Source organism: Somniosus microcephalus, chromosome 14, assembly GCF_052327205.1.
Source record: "Somniosus microcephalus isolate GS21.2 chromosome 14, FLI_Smic_1.0, whole genome shotgun sequence".
In the NCBI taxonomy this organism is placed as follows: domain Eukaryota; kingdom Metazoa; phylum Chordata; class Chondrichthyes; order Squaliformes; family Somniosidae; genus Somniosus; species Somniosus microcephalus.
The window spans coordinates 3,933,743-3,961,323 of record NC_141000.1 but is presented as its reverse complement, the minus strand read 5'-3'; the positions used below and the strand labels follow the sequence as shown (position 1 = coordinate 3,961,323).

The 27,581-nt window shown below is 47.6% G+C and overlaps 1 protein-coding gene across 4 annotated transcripts in view; it reads left to right on the top strand.

Moving 5' to 3' along the window:
- phex (phosphate regulating endopeptidase homolog, X-linked) overlaps positions 1–27,581 on the top strand; it is a 225,177-nt gene that overhangs the window by 75,670 nt on the left and 121,926 nt on the right. For all 4 annotated transcript variants that reach the window (XM_086006138.1, XM_086006141.1, XM_086006139.1 and 1 more), the window contains one exon: positions 3,563–3,649. In XM_086006138.1, coding sequence (XP_085862264.1) covers positions 3,563–3,649 — 87 coding nt within the window. The remainder of the gene's footprint in view (positions 1–3,562; positions 3,650–27,581) is intronic.

Here is a 27,581-nt window from a genome sequence, read left to right as displayed (position 1 = left end):
GCTTTTCCTATATTAAAGTTCGCGCATGCCTGTGAATGGGCCATGCAGCCCTTAAAGGGGCCACGCAGCCAAAAAATACTACAGGGAACATTGCTGGTGACAGAATTAAATATAATGCACACACGTCATACAAGATTCAGTCATATTGACTTGATTTCAGCAGCGCGTGAAATATGATCATCTTCATAATAAGTTGCAACATACTTACCTTGCCAGTACTAATTCATATCTGTTGCAGGAGTCCATGGACCTCGCAGACGACAAATCCTCAGAGGAGCTGATTCCTTCTGAGGGTGCACCATCTCAGGACTCGTGCATACTATGCCCCAGCTCAGATACTTGCACCTCAGTTGGACCAGTTAGACAGCTAGTTAGGTTTTCACCTGGTGACTCACACTTCACACGTGAGCAAGAGCAGATGGTGGTGGCAGGGACAGCTGTGGAGACCCCACATCGGAGGGCGCAGCCCTCTCCAAGCACTGCTCCGCTGGACACAGATGCTGTACCCCGGAGGCCGTCGATGAAAAGGATAATTGAGGGGCAGCAGAAAATTTGCGACGTACTGGCAGGCCTCCCACACACACTGTCCACTAATCCAGAGAGAATGGAGGAGTCCGCTTCAAGTATGAGTGGGTTGATGTCACAGGGCATTGTGATGTCTTCCTGCATGGATGGCATGGCCAACTCCATGGAACATCCATCACGGCAATCAAATGAGTTCCTGCATTCCTTGGCCACGGCTGTGCACACTCTAGATGCCAACATGTCTGACGCCTTAAATAGGATGACAGACAGCTTGGCCTTGCAGGAATGCACTAATCTTCATCAAGCTGCTCTCCAGCAGAGTGGTAGCATTGAAGTGTGGCTGGCACAAGAGAGATGATGGCGAAAGGGGACATGCAAGTGTGGACTCCACTCAAAACGCTCCCACTTCTCACCCGTTCCCCAGCCCCAGTCAATACCCCACACGCTGCCTCGTCTCCCGATGGCTGAGTCTGCCCCTGAACAGGTATCGGTGGAGCAGTCTTTGGCGGGGTTCTCATGGCCAACGAGCTCTGGGTTCTGGAGCCCAAGAGCATCTCAGCAGTCAGAGCAGGGATCTGGGCAGCCTGCCTCTACCTCTGCTGAAGCCACTGTAAAGATTTAGAGTCCCTTTAGATTGTCTGTCCAACAGTTCAAAGCTGACTCCATATAGGTAACAGTTATGATTTTACTGAAGCATAAATGAGACTTAATACATTACAGTGTTTGAGCAGCAGTTTACAAGGATCAGTTGAGAATTACATTACTCCGCTGATCCATGGGTAGAAGGTGTGGCCCATTGCCCACACCATTCACTCACATATGCTTGTACACCTGTCTGGTGTTCTCCTTGGCCCTTCTACACTGAGAATGACCCAAACAACCTACAGTTATACCCCAAAAATTAAATTGCAGCAACATTCATTCAATCATGTATCTTTCATACCCTCATTCTACCCAATCATGGGCCCAGCATGTACCTGTCCAGGCACAGGCACTGTCTTGTAACCCCTTATCTTTGTGTTTAAGCTTTTCTACAAGTTTCCCTTGTTTCTGCAGTTAATGGAGACCTTAAAACTAATGACCATTCTAGCTGGAAAGAAATCCTCACCTAACTCCTTACTAATTCTAATAGAGAAATAAACTGCATGCTAGCAAACTTAATGTTAAACTACAATCTAGCAAAGCTTGCATAAGAACATGAGACATAGGAGCAGGAGTTGGCCATTTGGCCCCTTGAGCCTCCTCCGCCATTCAATAAGATCATGGCTGATCTGATCTTGGCCTCAACTCCATGTCCCTGCCCGCTCCCCATAACCCTTGACTCCCTTATCGTTCAAAAATCTGTCTATCTCCACCTTAAATATATTCAATGACCCAGCCTCCACAGCTCACTGGGGAAGAGAATTCCAAAGATTCACGACCCTCTGAGAAGAAATTCCTCCTCATTTCCGATTTAAATGGGTGCCCCCTTAGTTCTAGATTCCCCCACGAGGGGAAACATCCTTTCTGCATCTACCCTGTCAAGCCCCTTCAGAATCTTATATGTTTCAGTAAGATCCCCTCTCATTCTTCTAAACTCCAATGAGTATAGGCCCAGCCAATGAGTATAGGCTTAATACTGAACAATAGTAAAGGGGATTATATTTGATTATAGTCCAATAAATAATCAGCTCTCTGCACATTCCCACAGTCAGCGAGGATAAATAAGCGATAACACTGCAGACAGCTTCCATCCTGCACCTGCCAAAAGTCAGACAGACAGTCCAACAGCAGTGTATTTTGCAGAAAGCAGTTCTAGCAAAAAGCTTAGGGTCAGTTAACTCTTGCAATGCCTAATCCCTCTAAATACCCTCATAAGCCTATATTCTAACACCACAGGGTTGCATCAGGTAGGAGCGGTAAGAAAAGAGAGAGTAAGGGGGAAAGATTCGGTTGCTTTGTGCCTCCTATTAGCAACTAGCGCCCGGGCGCGGCAGTGTTAGCGCCGCTCGCGAAATTGACTAGTCATTTTGTGGTGGCGTTAAACACTGCCGCCACGATCTCAAGCGTGCAATGCCCCGGACCGGATATTGAGTCGCGCCCCCTGCCTTAGCGCCTGCCGCTAGGAACGACAGGTAGAGGGGAACATTTTCAAGTCGGGAAGGGGCTGGGGGAGCGCTACTTAAAGGCGGACGCTTCCTGCCTTAACACTGTCATAAGGAGTTTTGGCCCTCGATCACTTTTGAGGTTCCTAAGCGCCGCGCTCTTTCCATGGGCCTATCCATTAGTGCTTCCAACACAATTGCTTTGGAGGTCTCTCCAGGCCGAGATTCAAGGCTGCAATGAGCAGGGAGTGGTAGGGGGAGAGCGAACCAGCCACTCCACCCCAACTCTATGCAAGCTTCCACCAGCATGATCTGGGTGTCCAAAGGCCCACTCCTCCTGACTCCTCCTCTTGACCCCATTGGCTTCAGCAGCATTAGCGGTGGGCCTAACCCAGCATAACTGTGCGATCATGTCTCCGAGGAATTTCCTGGCCAGAATTGTAGAATCTTGCAGCACAGAAGGAAGCCATTTGGCCCATCGGGACTGTGCCAGCTCTTTGAAAGAGCTCTCCAATTAGTCTCACTCCCTGCTCTTTCCCCACAACCCTGCACATTTCTCCTTTTCAAGTATTTACCCAATTCCCTTTTGAAAGTTACTATTGAACCTACTTCGCCCACCCTTTCAGGCAGTGCATTCCAGGTCATCATAACTCGCTGCCTAACAACAATTCTCCGAATTTTCCCGCTTCAGGGAGAGGATCCTGCTGCCCATACACGGTCTGGAGCCTACACGTGACTCCAGTCCCACACTCCTTGGTTGACTCTTAATGCCTATTACTGTAACTCATTTAGTTGTAGTCGGGGCAGCTAGGGATGAGCAATGTGTGGCCTTGCAAGTGTCGCCTCAGACCACAAACAGCTATTAAGAATGATTTAGTTAAATCTGCTTCTGATGTCATCGCACTCAAAAACCCTGATTCTTGTTGTTTATTATTTTTTGTTTTCTTCCGTAGAGCTGTTAGAAATCCCCATTGACGAAGAAAAGGACATTGAAGTCATACAAAAAACAAAGGAGCTTTACCAGTCATGTATGAATACAAGTAAGTCATTTGCGAGCCCTAGCAAATTTGTAAAGCTTGTGCACTAGGCCTGGAGTCCTTAGTCCTGGGAAAATCAGTGCGTGGGTGCTTAACTCATTTGTATTAATTTCTGCTATTGGATGCAAGCATTAATCTGTTTAAAATGTCGCCATTTGTATGCAGATATTGACAGTGTGACCATGGTGATTTATACGTCCCGTAAGTGACCAGTGAAGCTTTCTGATACTTAAGTGTTGCATGACTTTGAAATAAGGAAAGGTCAAGGTGATGGAACTGACGTAGAAAATGTTTGACAACTAGAGCAGCCTGCTCGGAAATACCCCAGAGGCTAAGCAAATTCAAGGGCCAAAAAGTTCAAGACTCTTGGGGGCAAGGTACTGTCTTGGATAGAGAACTGGTTGGCAGACAGGAAGCAAAGAGTTGGAATAAACGGGTCTTTTTCCGAGTGGCAGGCAGTGACTAGTGGGGTACTGCAGGGATCGGTCCTAGGACCCCAGCTATTCACAATATATATTAAGTATCTAGACAAGGGAACTAGATTTAGACAAGGGAACTAGATTTAATATCTCCAAGTTTGCAGACAACACAAAGCTGGGTGGGCGCGTGTGCTGTGTGGAGGATGTCGAGAAACTCCAGGATGATTTGGACAGGTTGGGTGATTGGGCAGAAGCATGGCAGATGCAATATAACATGGATAAATGCGAGGTTATCCACTTTGGTGTCAAAAACAGGAAGGCAGATTATTACCTGAATGGCAATAGATTGGGAGAAGGGGAAGTGCAATGAGACCTGGGTGTCCTTGTGCACCAGTCGCTGTAGGTAAGCATGCAGGTGCAGTAGGCGGTTAAGAAGGCAAATGGCATGTTGGCCTTCGTAGCGAGAGGGTTTGAGTACAGGAACAAGGATGTCTTGCTGCAGTTGTGCAGGGCCTTGGTGAGACCACACCTTGAGTATTGTGTGCAGTTTTGGTCGCCTTATCTGAGGAAGGATGTTCTTGCCATGGAAGGAGTTCAGCGAAGATTCACCAGGCTGATATCTGGGATGGCAGGAATGACGTATGAGGAGAGATTGGGTCAATTGGGCTTATACTCGCTGGAGTTTAGAAGAATGAGAGGGGATCTCATTGAAACTTATAAAATTCTGACAGGACTGGACAGACTAGATGCAGGAAGGATGTTCCCGATGGTCGGGGAGTCCAGAACCAGGAGTCACAGTCTAAGGATAAGGGGTAAGCCATTTAGGACAGAAATGAGGAGGAACTTCTTCACCCAGAGAGTGGTGAACCTGTGGAATTCTCTACCACAGAAGGCAGTAGAGGCCAATTCATTAAATATATTCAAGAAGGAGTTGGATATATTTCTTAAGGCTAAAGGGATCAAGGAATATGGGGAGAAAGCAGGGACCGGGTACTGAATTTGGATGATCAGCCATGATCGCATTGAAAGGTGGAGCAGGCTCGAGGGGCCGAATGGCCTACTCCTGCTCCTATCTTCTATGTTTCTATCTATGTTTGTAGAATTTAACGGGGATGGGGTTATAACTGGGGTTATTGTCTCTGGCCAGTCAGAAGTATCTGAGCTGCTCCAGAGCCCCATGTGGTTTTGAATCGCTCCCCTTTTCTTGGTTCTGACCGCCAGACTTATTCAGTAGCGATGTAGACAAAACGAGACTCGTGGTTGGGTGCAAAGAAGACCAGTATTTATTGAAATAAAGAGAAAATAATCAATACAGCACACTTATACTTAATACAGTACACTTTTGCTTACTACAGCACTCTTTTGCTTAAAGACGGGGAGAGGGAGGGAGGGAGAGAGAGAGAGAGAGACGGGAGAGAGAGAGAGACTGGGGGGGAGAGAGACGGGGGGAGAGAGAGAGACTGGAGGGGAGAGAGAGAGAGAGACTGGGGGAGAGAGAGAGAGAGAGAGACTGGGGGAGAGAGAGAGAGAGAGAGAGACTGGGGGGGGGAGAGAGAGAGAGAGACTGGGGGGGAGAGAGAGAGAGAGACTGGGGGGAGAGAGAGAGACTGGGGGGGAGAGAGAGACACTGGGGGGAGAGAGAGAGACACTGGGGGGGGGAGAGAGAGAGACTGGGGGGAGAGAGAGAGAGACTGGGGGGAGAGAGAGAGAGACTGGGGGGAGAGAGAGAGAGACTGGGGGGAGAGAGAGAGAGAGACTGGGGGGAGAGAGAGAGAGAGACTGGGGGGAGAGAGAGAGAGAGACTGGGGGGAGAGAGAGAGAGAGACTGGGGGGAGAGAGAGAGAGAGACTGGGGGGAGAGAGAGACTGGGGGGAGAGAGAGAGACTGGGGGGAGAGAGCGAGAGAGAGAGAGACTGGGGGGGAGAGCGAGAGAGAGAGAGACGGGGGAGAGCGAGAGAGAGAGAGACGGGGGGAGAGCGAGAGAGAGAGAGACGGGGGGAGAGCGAGAGAGAGAGAGACGGGGGGAGAGCGAGAGAGAGAGAGACGGGGGGAGAGCGAGAGAGAGAGAGACGGGGGGAGAGCGAGAGAGAGAGAGACGGGGGGAGAGCGAGAGAGAGAGAGACTGGGGGGGAGAGCGAGAGAGAGAGAGACTGGGGGGGAGAGCGAGAGAGAGAGAGACTGGGGGGGAGAGCGAGAGAGAGAGAGACTGGGGGGAGAGAGAGAGAGACTGGGGGGAGAGAGAGAGAGACTGGGGGGAGAGAGAGAGAGAGACTGGGGGGAGAGAGAGAGAGAGACTGGGGGGAGAGAGAGAGAGAGACTGGGGGGAGAGAGAGAGAGAGACTGGGGGGAGAGAGAGACTGGGGGGAGAGAGAGAGACTGGGGGGAGAGAGCGAGAGAGAGAGAGACTGGGGGGGAGAGCGAGAGAGAGAGAGACGGGGGAGAGCGAGAGAGAGAGAGACGGGGGGAGAGCGAGAGAGAGAGAGACGGGGGGAGAGCGAGAGAGAGAGAGACGGGGGGAGAGCGAGAGAGAGAGAGACGGGGGGAGAGCGAGAGAGAGAGAGACGGGGGGAGAGCGAGAGAGAGAGAGACGGGGGGAGAGCGAGAGAGAGAGAGACTGGGGGGGAGAGCGAGAGAGAGAGAGACTGGGGGGGAGAGCGAGAGAGAGAGAGACTGGGGGGGAGAGCGAGAGAGAGAGAGACTGGGGGGGAGAGAGAGAGAGACGGGGGAGAGAGAGAGAGACGGGGGAGAGAGAGAGAGACTGGGGGGAGAGAGAGAGACTGGGGGGAGAGAGAGAGAGAGAGACTGGGGGGAGAGAGCGAGAGACTGGGGGGAGAGAGCGAGAGAGAGAGAGAGACTGGGGGGGAGAGCGAGAGAGAGAGAGACTGGGGAGGAGAGCGAGAGAGAGAGAGACTGGGGAGAGAGAGAGAGACTGGGGGGAGAGAGAGAGAGACTGGGGGGGGAGAGAGAGAGAGACTGGGGGGGGAGAGAGAGAGAGAGAGAGAGAGACTGGGGGGGAGAGCGAGAGAGAGAGAGACTGGGGGGAGAGAGAGAGAGAGAGAGAGACTGGGGGGGAGAGAGAGAGAGAGAGAGACTGGGGGGGAGAGAGAGAGAGACTGGGGGGGGGAGAGAGAGAGAGACTGGGGGGGGAGAGAGAGAGAGACTGGGGGGGGGAGAGAGAGAGAGACTGGGGGGGGAGAGAGAGAGAGACTGGGGGGGGAGAGAGAGAGAGACTGGGGGGGGAGAGAGAGAGAGACTGGGGGGGAGAGAGAGAGAGACTGGGGGGGGAGAGAGAGAGAGACTGGGGGGGAGAGAGAGAGAGACTGGGGGGAGAGAGAGACAGAGACTGGGGGGAGAGAGAGAGAGACTGGGGGGAGAGAGAGAGACTGGGGGGGAGAGAGAGAGAGACTGGGGGGGCGGGGGAGAGAGAGACTGGGGGGGAGAGAGAGACTGGGGGGAACAACAACAACAATGTCGGACCTGCACCACTCATGCCCTACAGGGGAACAGGACCACCCCCAGCCAGGCAGAGGGAGAGGTGCTCAGAGCGTACGCAATACCACAGGCAGAGACAATCCATTAAGAGACATAATGCAGGCGATCAGCAGCATCCACTCCCGCCTTATGGATCAGAAAAAATAAGGACTAGTTGTTAGAAAAAGTTGTAACCAATTATCCTCAGCATTTATAGACAATTGAAATGTTCTTTTTTTCCCCATTTAGACATGACAAACACATATTACTATTTATCATATTCTAACCCATCACAGTATAAGATCAATTTTAGCATGAAATCCTTATATATCTCAACCTGGAATATCCAAGGTCTACGCTCTTCTATGCTTGGCATGAAGAGTGAGACCCCAGAGTTCCTAGATGAGATTAAAGATCTAGATATTATCTTTTTACAGGAAACCTGGCGTAGAGGAGAAGGGCACACTGGCTGTCCCATTGGGTACACAGAGCTGGTGGTCCCCTCCAATAAATTGCCAGGAGTAACCCAGGGCAGAGAATCTGGAGGCATACTGATTTGGATTAAAGCAGAGCTTAGGAATTACATTAAATTTATAAAAAAGGGCGAAAACCACTTATGGCTCAAAATTAAGAGGGGCATCATCTCTAGCATGAAAGATGTTTTCATTTGCACACTCTATATCCCCCCGACAGAATCCCCGTACTTCAAAGAGGACACCACCTCCAACATAGAGAGGGAGATTATCCAATTCCAGGACCAGGGAAATGTGTTGATATGTGGGGACCTCAACTCAAGAACGGGCGAAGAACCAGACTTCACCAATAATCAAGGGAATAATTACATATTTGGGAATAACCACTTTGATCTCCCTTCCCATCCACACAGGCATAACTGCGACAAACAGACAAATGCTAACGGAAAGCAGCTCCTGCAGCTCTGTCGAAGCCTGGGTCTGTACATTGTCAATGGTAGGTTATTGGGAGACTTCCTAGGAAGATCCACCTATTGCTCACCTCTTGGCTTCAGCACCGTAGACTATATGATTACAGATCTAGACCCATCCTCTTTCAGAACATTCACAGTCAAACCACAAACAACACTGTCAGACCACAGTCAAATTACTGCATATCTTGAAAGGATAGAAACAACCAACACAGAAACACAACCCAGTAAACTGTACAACATTAAAAAATCTTACAGATGGGCCAAAAAAGCACGGAAAAATACCAGAAAGCAATTAGCAACCAAACAACTCAAGCTCTCTTGGACACCTTTCTGGAAAATACATACACACACAATAAAGAAGGCGTAAACCGGGCAGTGAATAACCTAAATAATATTTTTGATAATTTGGCATCAATGTCAAACTTGAAAGTTCGCAAGAACAAACCCAAAACAAAAAACTACAAAAAATGGTTTGACTCCGATTGCCAGAACATGAGGAAAAAACTCAGAAAAATATCAAACCAAAAACACAGACAACCAGAAAATGAGGAATTACGCCTTACTTATTGTCAGGCACTAACACAATACAAAAACACACTCAGAACCAAGAAAGAGCAGTATATTAAGAATACACTCATCTCCATTGAGGAATCCATTGATTCCAACTGTTTCTGGGACAACTGGAATACATTACACAAAAAACAACACGACGAATTGGCCATTCAAAACGGAGACACATGGGAAAACCATTTTGAAAAATTATACCAGAAAAACACACTAAGCCCAGAGCAATACCAAATATGCGAAAAACTGGCAAAGCTAGAATTTGTCATAAAAGATAACCAAAACCCGATAGACCCCATAATATCTGAAAAAGAGCTAATTGAAAAACTCAAGGACCTGCGACCAGGAAAAGCTTGCGGTGCAGACGGCATCCTAAGCAAGATGATTAAACACACAGACGATAAAATGAAATTGGCTATACTGAAACTCTTCAACTTGGTTCTGAGTGTCGGTTACTTCCCTGATATCTGGAACAAAGGACTCATAACGCCCATATACAAAAGTGGGGACAAAGTTGACCCAAATAACTATCGAGGCATCTGTGTAAACAGTAACCTGGGGAAGGTTTTCTGTAGTATCATAAACAAAAGACTTATAAACTTCCTTGAGGCGCACAATGTCTTCAGTAAAAGCCAAATTGGATTCCTACCAAACTATAGAACATCAGATCATATCTTCACCCTACAGACCCTAATTGACAAATATGTTCATCAAAACAAAAGCAAAATTTTTGCCTGCTTTATAGACTTCCAGAAGGCTTTCGATTCCATCTGGCACGACGGTCTATTCTTGAAACTTATTGAAAGTGGTATAGGGGGAAAAACATATGATGTAATTAAATCAATGTATACAAACAATAAATGTGCAGTTAAAATTGGAGACAAACAAACAAAATACTTCCCACAGGGGCGTGGTGTGACGCAGGGCTCGCCCATCTCACCGACACTCTTTAATATTTACATAAATGAATTGGCAAAACTACTGGAACAATGTACAGCACCCGGCCTCACCCTATATGAATCCAAGGTTAAATTCCTCCTCTATGCAGATGACCTGGTTCTGCTGTCACCAACTAAGGAGTCAGTCATAGTCATAGAGTTTTACAGCACAGAAAGAGGCCCTTCGGCCCATCATGTCTGTGCCGTCCATCCATCCCTGTCCAGTCTAATCCCATTTTCCAGCATTTGGTCCATAGCCTTGTATGCAATGGCATTTCAAGTGCTCATCCAAATGCTTCTTGAATGTTGTGAGGGTTCCTGCCTCTACCACCCTTTCAGGCAGTGAGTTCCAGATTCCAACCACCCTCTGGGTGAAAAAGTTCCTCCTCAAATCCCCTCTAAATCTCCTGCCCCTTACCCTGAATCTATGCCCCCTTGTTATTGACCCCCCTACTAAGGGGAAAAGTTCCTCTTTATCTACCCTATCTATGCCCCTCATCATTTTGTACACCTCAATCAGGTCCCCCCTCAGCCTTCTTTGCTCCAAGGAAAACAACCCCAGCCTGTTTAGTCTTTCTTCATAGCTGAGGCGCTCCATCCCAGGTAACATCCTGGTGAATCTTCTCTGCACCCTCTCCAAAGCAATCACATCCTTCCTATAGTGAGGCGACCAGAACTGCACACAGTACTCCAGCTGTGGCCTCACCAGCGTTTTGTACAGCTCCATCATAACCTCCCTGCTCTTATATTCTATGCCTCGGCTAATGAAGGCAAGTATCCCATATGCCTTTTTAACCACCTTATCTACCTGTTCCGCTGCCTTCAGGGATCTATGTACATGTACACCAAGGTCCCTCTGACCCTCTGTACTTCCTAGGGTCCTACCACTCATTGTGTATTCCCTTGCCTTATTTGTCCGTCCAAAATGCATCACCTCGCACTTTTCAGGGTTAAATTCCATTTGCCACTTTTCCGCCCATCTGACCAACCCGTTTATATCGTCCTGTAGCCTGAGGCTTTCCTCCTCGCAATTTACCACCCCACCAATTTTCGTGTCATCTGCGAACTTACTGATCATACCTTTTACATTCTCATCCAAATCATTTATGTAGATCACAAACAACAAGGGACCCAGCACCGATCCCTGAGGTACCCCACTGGACACAGGCTTCCAGTCACAAAAGCAACCTTCGACCATCACCCTCTGCCTCCTGCCACTCAGCCAGTTTAGGATCCAACGCGCCAAGGCACCCTGGATCCCATGGGCTCTTACCTTCTTGACCAGTCTCCTATGCGGGACTTTGTCAAAAGCTTTACTGAAGTCCATGTAAACCACATCCACAGCATTTCCCTCATCCACCCCCCTAGTCACCCCCTCGAAAAATTCAATCAGATTTGTCAGACATGATTTACCCTTGACAAAGCCATGCTGACTATCCCCGATTAATCCTTGCCTCTCCAAGTGGAGACTAATTTTGTCCCTCAGAATTTTTTCCAATAATTTCCCTACCACAGATGTTAGGCTTACTGGCCTGTAATTCCCTGGTTTATCCCTGCTACCCTTCTTGTATAATGGTACTACATTAGTTGTTCTCCAGTCCTCTGGTACATCCCCTGTGGCCAGAGAGGTTCTGAAAATTTGTGTCAGAGCCCCTGCAATCTCCTCCTTTGCCTCCCACAGCAGCCTGGGATACATCTCGTCCGGGCCTGGGGATTTATCCACTTTTTGGCCTGCTAAAACCACTAGCACCTCCTCCCTCTCGATGCTAATATGTTCAAGTATGTCACAGTCCCCTTGCCTGATTTCTATGTCTGCATTGTCTTTCTCCATAGTGAACACAGATGCAAAAAATTCATTTAAAACCACGCCTACATCATCTGGCTCTACACACAGATTGCCACTTTGGTCCCTAATGGGCCCTACCCTTTCCCTGGTTATCCTCTTGCCCTTAATATACTTATAAAATATCTTAGGATTTTCCTTTATTTTGCTCGCCAGTGTTATTTCATGGCCCCTCCTCGCCCTCCTAATTTCTTTTTTGAGTATGCCCCTGCACTTTTTATACTCCTCTAGGGCTTCTTCCGTCTTTAGTAACTGCCAAAAGCCCCCCTTTTATTTCTAATGCATTTTTGTATATCCCTTGTCATCCAAGGTTCCCTTTGCTTGTTGGTCCCACCCTTGACCTTTACAGGAACATGTTGGCGTTGTACTCTCTCTATTTCCCTTCTGAAAGTCTCCCACTGTTTTGATGTGGATTTTCCTATAAGTAGCTGCTCCCAGTCCACTTTGGCCAGATCCTGCCTTATCATATTAAAATCAGCCTTCCCCCAATTTAGAACCCTTATTTCCAGGCCGCCTTTGTCTTTTTCCATGACCACCTTAAATTTCACCGAATTATGGTCACTGTCGCCAAAATGCTCTCCTACTGACACTTCCACCACTTGCCCGGCTACATTCCCCAGAATTAGGTCCAGTACCGCCCCCTCTCTTGTAGGACTTTCTACATGTTGGCTCAAAAAGCTCTCCTGGATGCACTTTAAGAATTCTGCACCCTCTAAGCCTTTCACACTCTGACTATCCCAATTAATATTGGGGAAGTTGAAATCCCCCACTATTATTACCCTATTATTTTCGCACTTTTCTGAGATTTGCCTACATATCTGTTCCTCTATCTCCCCCTGACTGTTTGGGGGCCTATAGTACACTCCCAGCAAAGTGCTACAGCACAGTCTACAGCAGAAGCTGGATCTGCTGGAGTCATTCTGTCAGACCTGGGCCCTGACAATAAACCCCCAAAAAACCAAAGTCCTTGTGTTCCAGCAAAGATCCAGACATCAGGGACCCAGAATAAATTTCACACTAGGAACAACTAAAATCGAACAAACCACTAACTACACATACTTGGGCATAAAAATCAGCTCTACGGGAAATTTTCATCTGGCTGTGAATGAACTGAAAGAGAAAGCTAGAAGGGCTTTCTATGCCATTAAAAGATCAATCAAAATAGAAATCCCAATTAGCATTTGGCTCAATTTTTTAATCAGTAATTGAACCAATTGCACTCTATGGCAGTGAGGTGTGGGGACCGCTAACACAACAAGAATTTGCAAAATGGGACAAACACCCAATTGAGATCCTACATGCAGAATTCTGTAAAAATATCCTCCGGACTCAAAGGAAAACCGTAAACAATGCATGCAGGGCAGAACTAGGCCAATATCCACTAATAATTACTATCCAAAAAAGAGCCACCAAATTTTGGAAACACCTAAAAATGAGCAACCCCCACTGCTATCATTACGAAGCCTTGAAATGCCAAGAGAGGACCATAAAGAAGAATACCCTCAGTCAACTAGTCCTGGGACTCAGTGAAGCAACCACTAACACTACTAACAATAACCAGCCCCAGGACAGTGACATCGTAGCACAGAGAATTCGACCCAACACAATTGTCACTAAGCAAAAGGAAAAATACCTGTCATATTGGGCAGAAACAACAAAAACCCAAAACAAACTCAATTGCTACTTGGCCCTAAACAGACAATACAACATGGCTGAATACCTGACCATGGTAAAGCATAGCAAACTGAGAAAAACCTTGACAAGGTACAGACTTAGTGAACATAGCCTGGCGATCGAAAAAGGCAGACACAGACAGACCCGGCTGCCAAGAGAGGACAGGATATGCTCTCACTGCAGTCAGGGAGTGGTGGAGACAGAGATGCACTTCCTCACAGCTTGTGGAAAATATCAGGGCATCAGGGAGAATTTCTACCAAAAATTCTCACAAATATGCCCTGAATTCAGAAATCTGAATGACGACCAAAAACTCCCATACCTACTAGGGGAAGAGAGAAACTGTGTAACACCAGCGGCACACTATGTTACAGCTTGCCATAAACAGAGGGACAACCAGTAAACCTAAGAAAAGAGTATATATAAATTATGCGAATGTATATTTATACACTCAGGGGAAAAAGCTGTTTATACACTGTATGAATAGATCTGCGTTTGTGTTCAACCATAAATGTATTTTGATGCTTTGGCAACATAAGATGTACCTTATCATGCCAATAAAGCGATTTGAATTGAATTGAAATTGACTGGGGGGAGCGAGAGACCGGGGGAGGGGGGGGGGGGCGAGGGAGCGAGAGACCGGGGGAGGGGGGGCGAGGGGAGCGAGAGACCGGGGGGAGGGGGGGGGCGAGGGAGCGAGAGACCGGGGGAGGGGGGGGCGAGGGAGCGAGAGACCGGGGGAGGGGGGGGGCGAGGGAGCGAGAGACCGGGGGAGGGGGGGGCGAGAGACCGGGGGAGGGGGGGGCGAGGGAGCGAGAGACCGGGGGAGGCGAGGGAGCGAGAGACCGGGGGAGGGGGGGGGCGAGGGAGCGAGAGACCGGGGGAGGGGGGGCGAGAGACCGGGGGAGGGGGGGCGAGGGAGCGAGAGACCGGGGGAGGCGAGGGAGCGAGAGACCGGGGGAGGCGGGGGGCGAGGGAGCGAGTGACCGGGGGAGGCGGGGGCGAGGGAGCGAGTGACCGGGGGCGGGGGAGCGAGAGACCGGGGGAGGGGGGGCGAGAGACCGGGGGAGGGGGGGGGCGCGGGGGAGCGAGAGACCGGGGGAGGGGGGGAGCAGGGGAGCGAGAGACCGGGGGAGGCGAGAGACCGGGCGAGGGGGGGGGCGAGAGACCGGGGGAGGGGGGGGAGGGGGGGAGCGAGAGACCGGGGGGGAGGGGGGGAGCGAGAGACCGGGGGAGGGGGGCGAGAGAGCGAGAGACCGGGGGAGGGGGGGGGAGGGGGGGCGAGAGAGCGAGAGACCGGGGGAGGGGGGGAGGGGGGGGCGAGAGACCGGGGGGGGGGGGGGGCGAGAGAGCGGGGGAGGGGGGGGGCGAGAGAGCGAGAGACCGGGGGAGGGGGGGCGAGAGACCGGGGGGGCGAGGGGCGGAGAGACCGGGGGGGGGGCGGAGAGACCGGGGGAGGGGGGGGGGGGCGGAGAGACCGGGGGGAGGGGGGAGGCAGAGAGAGAGAGAGAGAGAGAGACTGGGGGAGAGAGAGAGAGAGAGAGAGACTGGGGGGGAGAGAGAGAGAGAGAGACTGGTGGGGGGGAAGAGAGAGAGAGACTGGTGGGGGGGAAGAGAGAGAGAGACTGGGGGGGAGAGAGAGAGAGACTGGGGGAGAGAGAGAGAGAGAGAGAGAGAGAGAGAGACTGGGGGGAGAGAGAGAGAGAGAGACTGGGGGGAGAGAGAGAGAGAGTCACTGGGGGGGGAGAGAGAGAGACTGGGGGGAGAGAGACTGGGGGGAGAGAGAGAGAGAGAGAGAGAGACTGGGGGGAGAGAGAGAGACTGGGGGGAGAGAGAGAGAGAGAGACTGGGGGGAGAGAGAGAGAGAGAGACTGGGGAGAGAGAGAGAGAGACTGGGGGGAGAGAGAGAGAGAGAGACTGGGGGGGGGAGAGAGAGACTGGGGGGGGAGAGAGAGAGACTGGGGGGAGAGAGAGAGACTGGGGAGAGAGAGAGAGAGAGAGACTGACTGGGGGGGGAGAGAGAGAGAGAGACAGACTGGGGGGGAGAGAGAGAGACTGGGGGGGAAGAGAGAGACGGGGGGGAGAGAGAGACTGGGGGGGGAGAGAGAGAGAGAGAGAGAGAGACTGGGGGGGAGAGAGAGAGAGAGAGAGAGAGACTGGGGGGGAGAGAGAGAGAGAGAGAGAGACTGGGGGGGAGAGAGAGAGAGAGACTGGGGGGGAGAGAGAGAGAGAGACTGGGGGAGGGAGTGGATGAGGGGCAGCAGCTTGCTGCGGTAGTGCCAGGACGAGTAGTTGGAGAAGTTGGTGCTGATCAGTTTGTTGGTGTATTCCAACTCGTCCTCTGGGGGGGACCGCAGAGCGACTCACCACAAAGCGACGGTAATCCCAGCAGTGGACTGTGAGAGAGAGAGAGAGAGAGAGAGCGCGCGCGTAGGTCAGTAACCGAGCCTGAGGCCTCAAAAACCGGGTTAACCCCGAGAGACCGAGAGAGACAGCGAGAGAGGAACAGCCCGAGCCTGGAGAGTGGGGAAAGGGCCTGGACGAAAGGGCCTGGAGAGCGCGAATTCGGGTAAGAGAAACAACCCGAGCCCAGGGCCTGAAACCCGGGGGAAACCGGACTGAAGCCCAGAGACCGCGGGATCGGAGGAAAACAGCCTGGTGAGTCAGAAAAACCGGGGGCCTGAGACCGACGCGACGACGCGAGGAAATCCGCCCGGGGCGCGGAGAGCGAACGAGTCCGGGGCACGGAGAGTGGGCGAGTCTGGGACACGGAGAGAGAGCGAGTCCGAGGCCCGGAGAGCGAGTGAGAGAGTCGGAAGAGGAAAACACCGGGTCCTGAAAAAAAGTTTTACTTAATTCTACCTAAGTTTAATTTTATTTAAGTTTAGTTCGAAAAAAAACCCTGAAAAAAGCACAACAAACCCGCGAGAAAAAGAAAAAAAAATAATAAACTCGGGGGAAAAACCAGGAGAGCGAGGCCCAAAAACTGAGAGAAACCCCGAGAGAGATGGGAGGGAGAGGGAAACAACCCGAGCCAGGAGCCTGAAACCTGAGAAAACCCGAGGGCCCAGGCCTGAGACTGAGGCCCAGAGACAGATTCAGCCCAAGAGGGGAGCAGCCCGAAGGCACCGGCTCCCAAATACTGTGAGAGAGAGAGAGAGAGAGAAACTTTTAAGAGCAGCTATATCTAAGATGAACCCCTGAAAAACTCTCAATTTTGGACCTAAAAGTGGGATAAGGTGGAACACGACACAAAAAAAAAGAAGAAAAAAAAAGTTATCTAGCTACGAAAAAAAAAACAAACGACTACAATGACACAAAGCAGGGAAGTGAAATATCATGAGCAATGCAACAGTATAAAGGCAAAGGATAAACACAAGGATATAACACTACAAAATAACCCAGAGGTCCTCTACGTTGACTATGTCACACACAAAGGGATTAGGAAGAAGAACAACCTCATATTCTACACCGACTCCGTTCCCTCATGGAAGGAGGCTTTACAAAAAAACTACGCACACGTCTCCAGTGAAGGTATTAGCATGGGAGGCAGACTGAAAATATGTAAAGATGGAAATCTAGATAAAGATGACCCCCTGCTAACTATAAGCTACTACAACAAAAAAGGAAAGATCATGATACAGGGGAATGTAGAAAATTTGGACTCCTTTGAAAAGGAATTCCCCCAGTTGAAAACTAAGGCAGACACAAAGAGGACCAATGGACAGGAGGCAAAAGAGAGCCAAACAGAGGATGAAGAGAGCCAAGCGGAGAAAGAAGAGAGTCCAGCAGAGAGAGACACCTCCCTGACCATCTCCACCCCTCCCACACCTCTCAACGCAAACAAACTGCTGAAGGAGAGTCTGTCCAAACTAGAACTCGATTTCAATGAATACAGGGAAACACAGGCCAAGAATTTGAAGGAGGAACTCAAACAGCTGAAAACGGAAAACGAGTCCGCCATCCACGAGTTGAGAAAGATCGTGGAGGAGCAAAGAAATGAGATCAAAGAACTCCGTACTCAGCTAAACAAAACGAAGGAGGCCGTAGAAAGGCAGGAAAATGAACTCAGCAGGCAACACAAACCTCTTAAGGTCCAACAACCTGCTGACACAAAAACACCACACACAGGGACACAGAACCCATCGGATGCCCCTTCCCCCCCCCCCCCCCCCCCCCCCCCCCCACACGAGGATGTCACACCCTCTTTACCTTGCGACCAGAACAGGAACACACCGCAGGTCCCAAACCCCGCTCCTGTCACACAGCCTACCCCAGAAACTCAGCCAACAACCAGCCCTCAGTTGAGTCCTGCCCAGACTACTGCTACCCAGTCTGAAAAGCCAGCCCCTCAGGCGGTCCTGCTGACCGACTCCAACGGGAAGTTTTTGGACCCCCAGAGGATGTTCCCAGGTCTGCAAGTCCTGAAAAAATGGTGCAGCAACACAGGCAATGCAATGAAGATCCTGAACAGAGAATCCCTTGGAAGCCCAAAATGGCTTGTGATCCACACAGGCACAAACGACCTACGCACCCTACGGGAAGGCACTGCTAGAGCAGTGAGCAGGATGGCGGAGAAGGCCAGCATGGAATTCCCCGAGGCGCGGATTGTGATCTCCACTCTACTGCCCAGAGAGGACACCCCAGCCTATGTAATCCACAACACCAACAGGGAGATCGACACGAGATGTACTGCCCTCCCCAACGTCCACCTGGCCCATCACCCAAACATCAACACAAGGGACCTCTATGACGGAATATATCTACTCAAACAGCGGCTGTGGATCTTCGCAAAAAACCTCATAAACACTGCCAAAAGACGCACCCCTCCCACCCCCTCTACCATTGGGAGCCCTAACCCGAACAGGACCACCACTGTCCCCCACCCCCCTATACAAAACCAGCAACAGAACCGTGCTATTGTACCTGACCCCAGACCCCCCTCTAGACCACAGACTGTAGACCAAGAACTGAGAAAGATCAGGACGATGATAAGCACACTGATGGAAAGCCAGAGAGGAATGTACTAAATTATTATTATTGTTATTTTATTATTACTATTATTAGATAGCAGTATGTGCATGCCTTATGGAATTTATACTAAATCGTCATTTAGCATTATATAAACTAGTGTTTTCACACCCGTCCCACAAAATAGGTCCATTTTATTTCGTTTTTTTGAACTATATAGATGCGTTCTTTCCACATAAGCTGCTGGAATATCCAGGGTCTCCGCTCCTCAACTTTTGGGATGAAGAGTACAGACCCTGAATTCCTAAAATCTATAAAAGACATTGATATAATTGTGTTAACAGAAACATGGTGTCAAAAGGACGTGCCCACCCACTGTCCTCCAATGTACCATGAAATCATTGTGCCCTCAGTAAAGAACACGAAGACACGCAAGGGCAGAACCTCCGGGGGAATCTTGGTGTGGTATAAAGGAGAACTGGACAAACACATCTCACCGATAAAACAGGGGAAATCACATGTATGGCTAAAATTAGATAAAAATATAGGAATAGCAAAAAAAGATGTCTACTTATGTGCGATCTACATACCTCCAATAGAATCGCCATATTTTGAAGAGGAGTTATTTGATACTCTCCACATGGAAATCAGCCATTTCCAGGCCCAAGGAAAGGTGCTACTATGTGGGGACCTAAATGCAAGGACCGGATGTGAACCTGACTTCATAGACCCACAGGGCAACAACCATGTGTTTGGCCAGACCCCTTGATATGTCACACCAGCCATCGCAAATCGGAACAACCTTGACTGTGAAATAAATAAAAGCGGTAGGGAGGTAGTGCAACTCTACCGAGCCTTAGGCCTGTACATAGTTAACGGTAGGTTCAGAGGGGACTCCTTAGGGAGACTCACATATTCCTCAACTCTTGGGTCTAGTGTGGTGGATTATACAATCACTGACCTGGACCCCTGCGATATCAACGCATTCACTGTCAGGCAGCAATCCCCCCTCTCAGACCATAACCAAATAAATGTGTACCTTAAACTTTCTGCCCAAACTACAGACACAAAAAAGGAACCCAGTAAGCTCCATAAAATAAACCAGACATACAGATGGGCCCCAGACAGTGGAGATAAATTCATCACAGCACTAAATTCACCTGATCTCACAAGTAAAATATCAACATTTAAAGAAAATCTATATGAGATCACCAGAGATGGTGTAAACATGGCCATAGATGATATAAATATGATCTTCCATGAGGCAGCTGTAAAAGCCGACCTTGTGAAACAGAAGAGGAAACGTTACAAAAGACAAAAAAAAAAGAGAAATGGTTTGATCACGAATGCAAAAATGCCAGAAAAGACCTGAGAAAAATATCAAACCAAAAGCATCGCCAACCAAACAATCCAGACCTACGTATTAGATACAATGAGACCCTCAAAAGATATAAACACACCATTAGGAACAAAACACAAAATTATACCCACAAAAGACTCGAAGAAATTGAAAACTCCATTAATCAAAATCAATTCTGGGATATGTGGAATAACCTGAGTACAACACAATTGCAAGCATTACCAATCCAAGATGGCGACATGTGGAGAACACATTTTGAAAACCGCTACAAAGACATCCCAATAAACGAAACAAACCCAAGTCAACATGTCACAGAAAAACTCCACACATTAGAAGCAACAATTAAAGACAACCAAAACCCTCTAGACTCCCCAATCACTTGGACAGAACTGGCCACAAAAACAAAATCTCTCCACCTAAAGAAAGGCTGTGGTCCAGACAACATCAAAAATGAAATGCTCAAGTTCAGCAATATGGAGATGCAGGGTGCTGTACTCAAGTTATTCAACATCATATTACGTTCAGGCTGTTTTCCCGATATCTGGTGCCAAGGACTCATCTCTCCCATATATAAAAGTGGAAACAAATCAGACCCAAATAACTACCGTGGCATCTGTGTCAACAGTTGTCTAGGGAATTGAAATGAAGAATAGATTTGCCTTTCTAATCTAGGCTTTATTAACTTAAAAATCCTGTAGCACATCTTCAACACCCAGTCCCAACTAAAGGCTGGAAAGAACTGAATTTAAGATGGCCACCACAAATCACATGACATCAACTACCAATGAGATTACAACATATATCCCAAGGCAGGAAACAAACAACCAATCACAATACTTCTTACTAAACATAAAGAATAATCACCACATTCACCCCTCCTTTTAAAATATACTCCAACCTAAATAACCTTTACAATTTATAATTAATTATTTACAACTAAAACTATGCACAGACAAAATAAAACTATTCAACATGACACAATACTAAGTGAGCAACAACAAATAGTAACATTGCACATAAGTATTAAGTATCTCTCAACTAAAACAATATAATATAATATTTCAACAATTTTAAAACATTACTATCAATTTAAAAGTCCATTTTCAATCGGTCGACTGGATATCTTGTTCATGTCGACCTTCTTAACCTTGGTGAAATTCCTTGCCCTCCCACACCAGGAGACACAGAAGTATCTTCTGCAGGAAGGCTATCCATATCCCGATTTTCAATGGTTTCCGGATTAGAAATCCCATCAGGAGGTAAACTGGGACGGTCATGAACATCCATCGAGGGCTGACTAATAGAAGTATAATTATCTGCAGTCGGATTGGAAATATTCGTAGTATCTGTAACAGCATCCACATTATCTGAATCATGACTATTGTTAATATCCTCAGAAGAGGGCTGGCCACCACAAGGAGCCAAGTCTTTAATTGAAACGGTACTTTCTTTCCCATCTTGGAATCGAATATGAGCATATTGGGAATTTGCCTCCAACAGCTCCACCTCCTCCACTAAAGGATCATATTTTGACAATCTAACATGGCGTCGAAGCAGCACAGGTCCCTGCATAGTAAGCCATGAAGGTACCGAATATCCCGTAGTAGATCTCCGTGGATAGTTAAAGAGCCTTTCATGAGGGGTCACATTAGTAGCCGTTGAAAGCAATGATCTAATGGAATGCAGGGCATCAGGCAGTACCATTTCCCACTGTGTATTCTTAAGGTTCCGGGATGTCAAAGCCAACATAACTGCCTTCCAGATCACCCCATTGTATCGTTCGCACTGTCCATTACCCTGGGGATTATACGGGGTAGTTCTGCTAGTAGAAATTCCCCGACTCTGAAGGTATTCCTTCAACTGGGAAGACATAAAAGAACTTCCCTGATCCGAATGGATATACGCAGGCATCCCAAAGATGACAAAAAGTTGAGTCAGACATTTGATAACTGTAGCAGCTGATACATCTGCGCAAGGAAAAGCAAAAGGGAACCTTGAAAACTCATCCACAACAGTAAATATATATCGGTTTTGAGTAGTTGAAGGAAGAGGCCCCTTAACATTGACGCTCAAACATTCAAAAGGAGAAGTAGCCTTTAAAAGATGAGCTCGTTGAGGCTTAAAGAAATTCGGTACAGATACCGAGCACAGATAGAACATGATGAAGTCATCCGCTTGACATCTTCAACTGAAAAGGGCAAATTCTTACTGCGTACGAAGTGTATCATCCTCGTAACCCCAGGATGGCATAAGGCATTGTGAAGATTAATAAGCGTATCTCCGTGAACCACAGAACAATAAGCCCTCGACAGCGCATCAGCAGCAACATTATCCTTCCCCGGACGATAAACTATATCAAAATGGTAACATGCCAACTCAATCCTCCACCTCATTATTTTATCATTCTTAATCTTTCCAAAATGTTTGACATCAAACATAAAGGACACAGACTTTTGATCAGTTACCAACGTAAAATGTCGCCCCGATAAATAATGTCTCCATTTACGCAGTGCTTCTACTATTGCATACGCCTCTTTCTCTATTGAAGAATGCCTTTTTTCACTATTGTTCAAGGTACGTGAGAAAAAGGCCACAGGTCTTCCATTTTGGTTCAGAGTAGCCCCAATTGCAAAATCAGAAGCGTCCGTCTCAATCACAAAAGGAACCTGCTCATCAATAGAATGCACAACTGCTCCAAGGATATCCTTTTTAAAATTATCAAAACACATCCTGGCCTCCCATGATAGAGGATATGTCGTAACCCGAATAAGAGGCCGGATCTTCTGTGAAAAATTTGCAATCCAATTACAATAGTAAGAAAACAGTCCAACAACTCGTTGCAAAGCCTTAGAATTAGTAGGACAAGGTAAATCAATCAATGGTCGCAGACCTTCTGGGTCTGGTTTAATCTTGTTTCCCGAGATAATGTACCCCAGTAGATTTACCTCAGTGGTCGAAAAGGTACACTTCTCTTTATTGAAAGTTAAATCAACTTTTTCCGCAGCTTGAAGGAATCTTTCTAAATTAGAATCATGCTCCACCCTTGATTTGCCACACACCGTGATGTCATCTAAGTATGAAAAGGTGTCAGAGAGAGAATTATCACTTATAAAAGCATCCATTGCCCGTTGAAAACAAGCAACACCATTAGTAACACCAAATGGTATTCGGCAAAACTGATACAGCTTTCCACCAGCCTCAAAGGCCGTATATGGTTGATCCTTCTTAACAATAGGAATCTGATGATAAGCACTCTTTAGGTCAATAGTGCTAAAAACCTTATACTGAGATACTTTATTGATAAGCTCATCAATCTTAGGCAAAGGGTACGCATCTAATTGAGTATACCTATTAATAGTTTGGGAATAGTCTATCACCATTCGTTTCTTATGTCTCTCGTTAGTCGTGACAACTACCTGTGCCCGCCAAGGCGAACAACTAGGTTCAATGATTCCTTCCAATAAGAGACGTTGAACTTCAGAATTAATAAATTCTCTATCCTGACTGCTATACCTTCTTGACTTGGTAGCAATTGGCTTACAATCCGGCATCAAATTGGAAAAAAGTGATAATGGAGAAATGGATAAAGAGGTTAATCCACAAATAGATAAAGGTGGCTTAGTCCCTCCAAATGAAAGACTGAGAGACTCGTGTAACTGAAGCACATCATGAACAATCAAAATATCCGCACAGAGATTAGGCAAAACAGATAGGCGTATATCAGTATACGTATTACCTAGAAGAATCAATTTCACAAGGCAACAACCAGCTACTTGTGAAGTGAGAGTCGTCTGAGCCATACACACCTGATAGGAAACAGGCGAAATTTTCAAATGCTTCTCCTTTGCAAACTGAAGACTTATAAAACTCTCGGTACTGCCCGTATCTATAAGGGCCTTCACTTCCAACCCATTAACTTGGGCCGTAACTATAGCTTTGTTTAGGCCATGAGCAAATGCAGCAGAAATTGATGCAATAAACGCCCTATCTAAAGGCTGAATAGTCACAGAGGAGGTAATTGAACCTGATGATTTACACACACGTGCGTAATGACCTCTCTTGCCGCATTTACTACACACAGCCTCCCGAGCAGGACACTTCAGACGAGGGTGCCGGACATTCCCACAAAAATAACACTTCTGAATCCTAGAGGCAACAGCCACTGAAGTAGAAACTGTTTCAGAATCTAGTAAACCACTCCTATTAAGTCCACATAATTCCTTTTCATCCGGAACTGCCGAAACCACAGTCACGGGCCGATTAAAAAGAGCATAAGAATCCGAACTTCTCTGAGCCACATCCAATGTAGAAGCTTGCTCAAAAACACTCTTAAGATCCAAAGTCTTATTTTCTAACAACCGCTGATGAATTGATCTAGACAGTAATCCATTAATAAAAGCATCCCGTACCGATTCTTCCTTATATTCTTCAGCCGTCACGGCCTTATAATTACAGTCAACACTAAGGCACCGAAGTGCTTGTAAATAAGTATCCAAAGATTCTCCCACCTGCTGCCTACGGGCAGATAGAAGGTGACGTGCAAATACCTCATTCTTTGGTTTAACAAAAATCTTTTCCAATGTAGAAATAGCCACTTCGTAAGTTTTACAGTCCAAAATATACTTATACACATCCGGAGCAATGTAGTTGATCAGCATATTCAGCTTATTTAGAGACTCTTGATCCAACACGCCCAAAAAGTTTTTAAATGTACAATACCAGTGTTTCCATTTATCATCCACTCCTGCAGAATTAGGGTCAGCATTGAATTGTTCTGGTTGAAGATATCGCTCCATTCTGACATAAAGTTAATAAATTGAAATGAAGAATAGATTTGCCTTTCTAATCTAGGCTTTATTAACTTAAAAATCCTGTAGCACATCTTCAACACCCAGTCCCAACTAAAGGCTGGAAAGAACTGAATTTAAGATGGCCACCACAAATCACATGACATCAACTACCAATGAGATTACAACATATATCCCAAGGCAGGAAACAAACAACCAATCACAATACTTCTAACTAAACATAAAGAATAATCACCACAGGAAGTTATTCTGCAGTATTCTAAATAGTAGATTACTGGATTTTCTTAACAAACATAATATCCTTAGAAAAAATCAAATAGGCTTTCTTCCAAAACACCGCACCACCGACCATATCTATACCCTTCACACTCTCATTGAAAAACATATACACCAAACAAAAAATGGGAAAATATTCGCTTGTTTCATTGACTTCAAGAAAGCTTTTGACTCTATCTGGCACGAAGGGCTCCATTACAAACTTCTTCAGTGTGGAATAGGGGGCAAAGTCTATGACCTTATTAAATCGATGTATCTGAAAAATAAATGCGGTGTCAAAATTGGAGACAAACGCACCGGTTTCTTCACCCAGAGAAGAGGCGTCCGGCAGGGCTGCAATTTGAGCCCGACCCTGTTCAACATATACATAAATGAGTTAGCAGACATGCTGGAGCAAAGCGAGTCACCGGGTCTCTGTCTCCTAGATGGGGAAGTGAAATCCCTGTTCTATGCGGACGACCTGGTTCTGCTGTCTCCCACAGAACAAGGATTACAGCAACAATTAGACCTACTCGACAAATACTGCCAAAATTGGGCCCTGACAGTAAATCTAAAGAAAACCAACATCATGATTTTTCAAAAAAGGCCCAGATGTCAGGAAAACAAATACCAGTTTACTCTCAGTGATACCATCATAGGACACACTATGAGCTACACTTACCTTGGTCTAACCATCACAGCATCAGGGAGCTTCAGCATAGCAGCGAATGCACTAAAAGAAGAAGCCCGAAGAGCCCTATATGCAATAAAAAGAAAATTCTACAACATCCAAATTCCAATCAAAATCTGGCTCAAAATATTTGACAGCATAATCCTGCCCATTGCGCTGTACGATAGTGAAGTATGGGGCCCACTCAATCACCATAGCTACACTAAATGGGAAAAACACACAATAGAAGCCCTACATGCAGAATTTTGCCGAAGCATTCTTCGCACCCAAAGGAAAACACCAACAAATGCATGTAGAGCCGAACTAGGCAGATACCCACTGATAATAAACATCCAAAAACGAGCACTAAACTTTCTAAATCACCTCAAATCTAGTTCCCCAGACACCCTTCATTTTAAAGCTCTCCAGACCCAAGAGCTGAACCCAGAAATGAGTCCCCTGAGTCAGCTGCTACTGAAACTAAGTACTCCTACTCAGCCGGACCCTGACCAGTCCCAGACTAACACTGCCCTCCAAACACCAATCCGAGTGAACCAAATCATTAAACAATGCAAAGAAACCTACCTGGAACATTGGAACAAAATAACCAAAAGCCAAAGCAGATTAGAATGTTACCGGGCCCTAAAAAGAGAATATAAACTGGCAGACTATCTCTCGACCATCAGAGACACAAAACAGAGACAGACCCTCACCAGGTACAGACTAAGCGACCACCAACTGGCAATTGAAAAAGGAAGATACAAGAAATCCTGGCAGCCTAGAGAGAATAGAATATGTGATCAATGTCTGGCCGGCGAGGTTGAGACAGAGATGCACTTCCTCCTAAAATGCAAAAAATTCAACAAAACAAGAAACATATATTTTGACAAGCTCAGCCAAACAACCCCAGATTTCAAAGAATTGGATGACCTGTCAAAATTAAGATTAGCCCTGGGAGAAGGAGACAGACCATACCTTGGTGCCCAATATGTAACAACATGTCACAACCTGAGGAACAGTGAGGGACTAACGAGCACACCCATAGCATATATAAACATTAAGAATGTTTAAATCAAAACCGAATGTACCCAACGACTGTTTAAAAATTAATACTGAATGCACCCAACGAGGGTCAACGACTGTTTAAATTAATATTGTCTGTACCCAACGAAGGTCAAAATTGACACCTACAGAATGTTGGAAAACTGTACTTTTTGTTATGTAAGCTTTGGCAATATGGTTCCCTGTAAACTTTCATGCCAATAAAGCATTTGAATTGAATTGAAATTGAATTGGAAATTGAATTGAATTGGAAATTGAATTGAATTGAATTGAATTGACTTGGGGGGGGGAGAGAGAGAGACTGGGGGAGAGAGAGAGAGACTGGGGGAGAGAGAGAGAGACTGGGGGGGGAGAGAGAGAGAGACTGGGGGGGAGAGAGAGAGGCTGGGGGGAGAGAGAGACGGGGGAGAGAGAGAGAGACTGGGGGAGAGAGGGAGAGAGACTGGGGGAGAGGGAGAGAGACTGGGGGAGAGAGAGAGAAACGGGGAGAGAGAGACTGGGGGGAGAGAGAGACTGGGGAGAGAGAGAGAGAGACTGGGGGGGAGAGAGAGAGAGACGGGGAGAGAGAGAGAAAGAGACTGGGGGAGAGAGACTGGGGGGGAGGGAGGGAGAGAGAGAGACTGGGGGGGAGGGAGGGAGAGAGAGTGACTGGGGAGAGAGAGAGAGACTGGGGGAGAGAGAGAGAGAGAGACTGGGGGAGAGAGAGAGAGACTGGGGGAGAGAGAGAAAGAGACTGGGGAGAGAGAGAGAAAGAGACTGGGGGAGAGAGACTGGGGGAGAGGGAGGGAGAGAGAGAGACGGGGGGAGGGAGGGAGAGAGAGACGGGGGAGGGAGGGAGAGAGAGACGGGGGAGGGAGGGAAGAGAGAGACGGGGGGAGGGAGGGAGAGAGAGACGGGGAGGGAGGGAAGAGAGAGACGGGGGGAGGGAGGGAGAGAGAGACGGGGGGAGGGAGG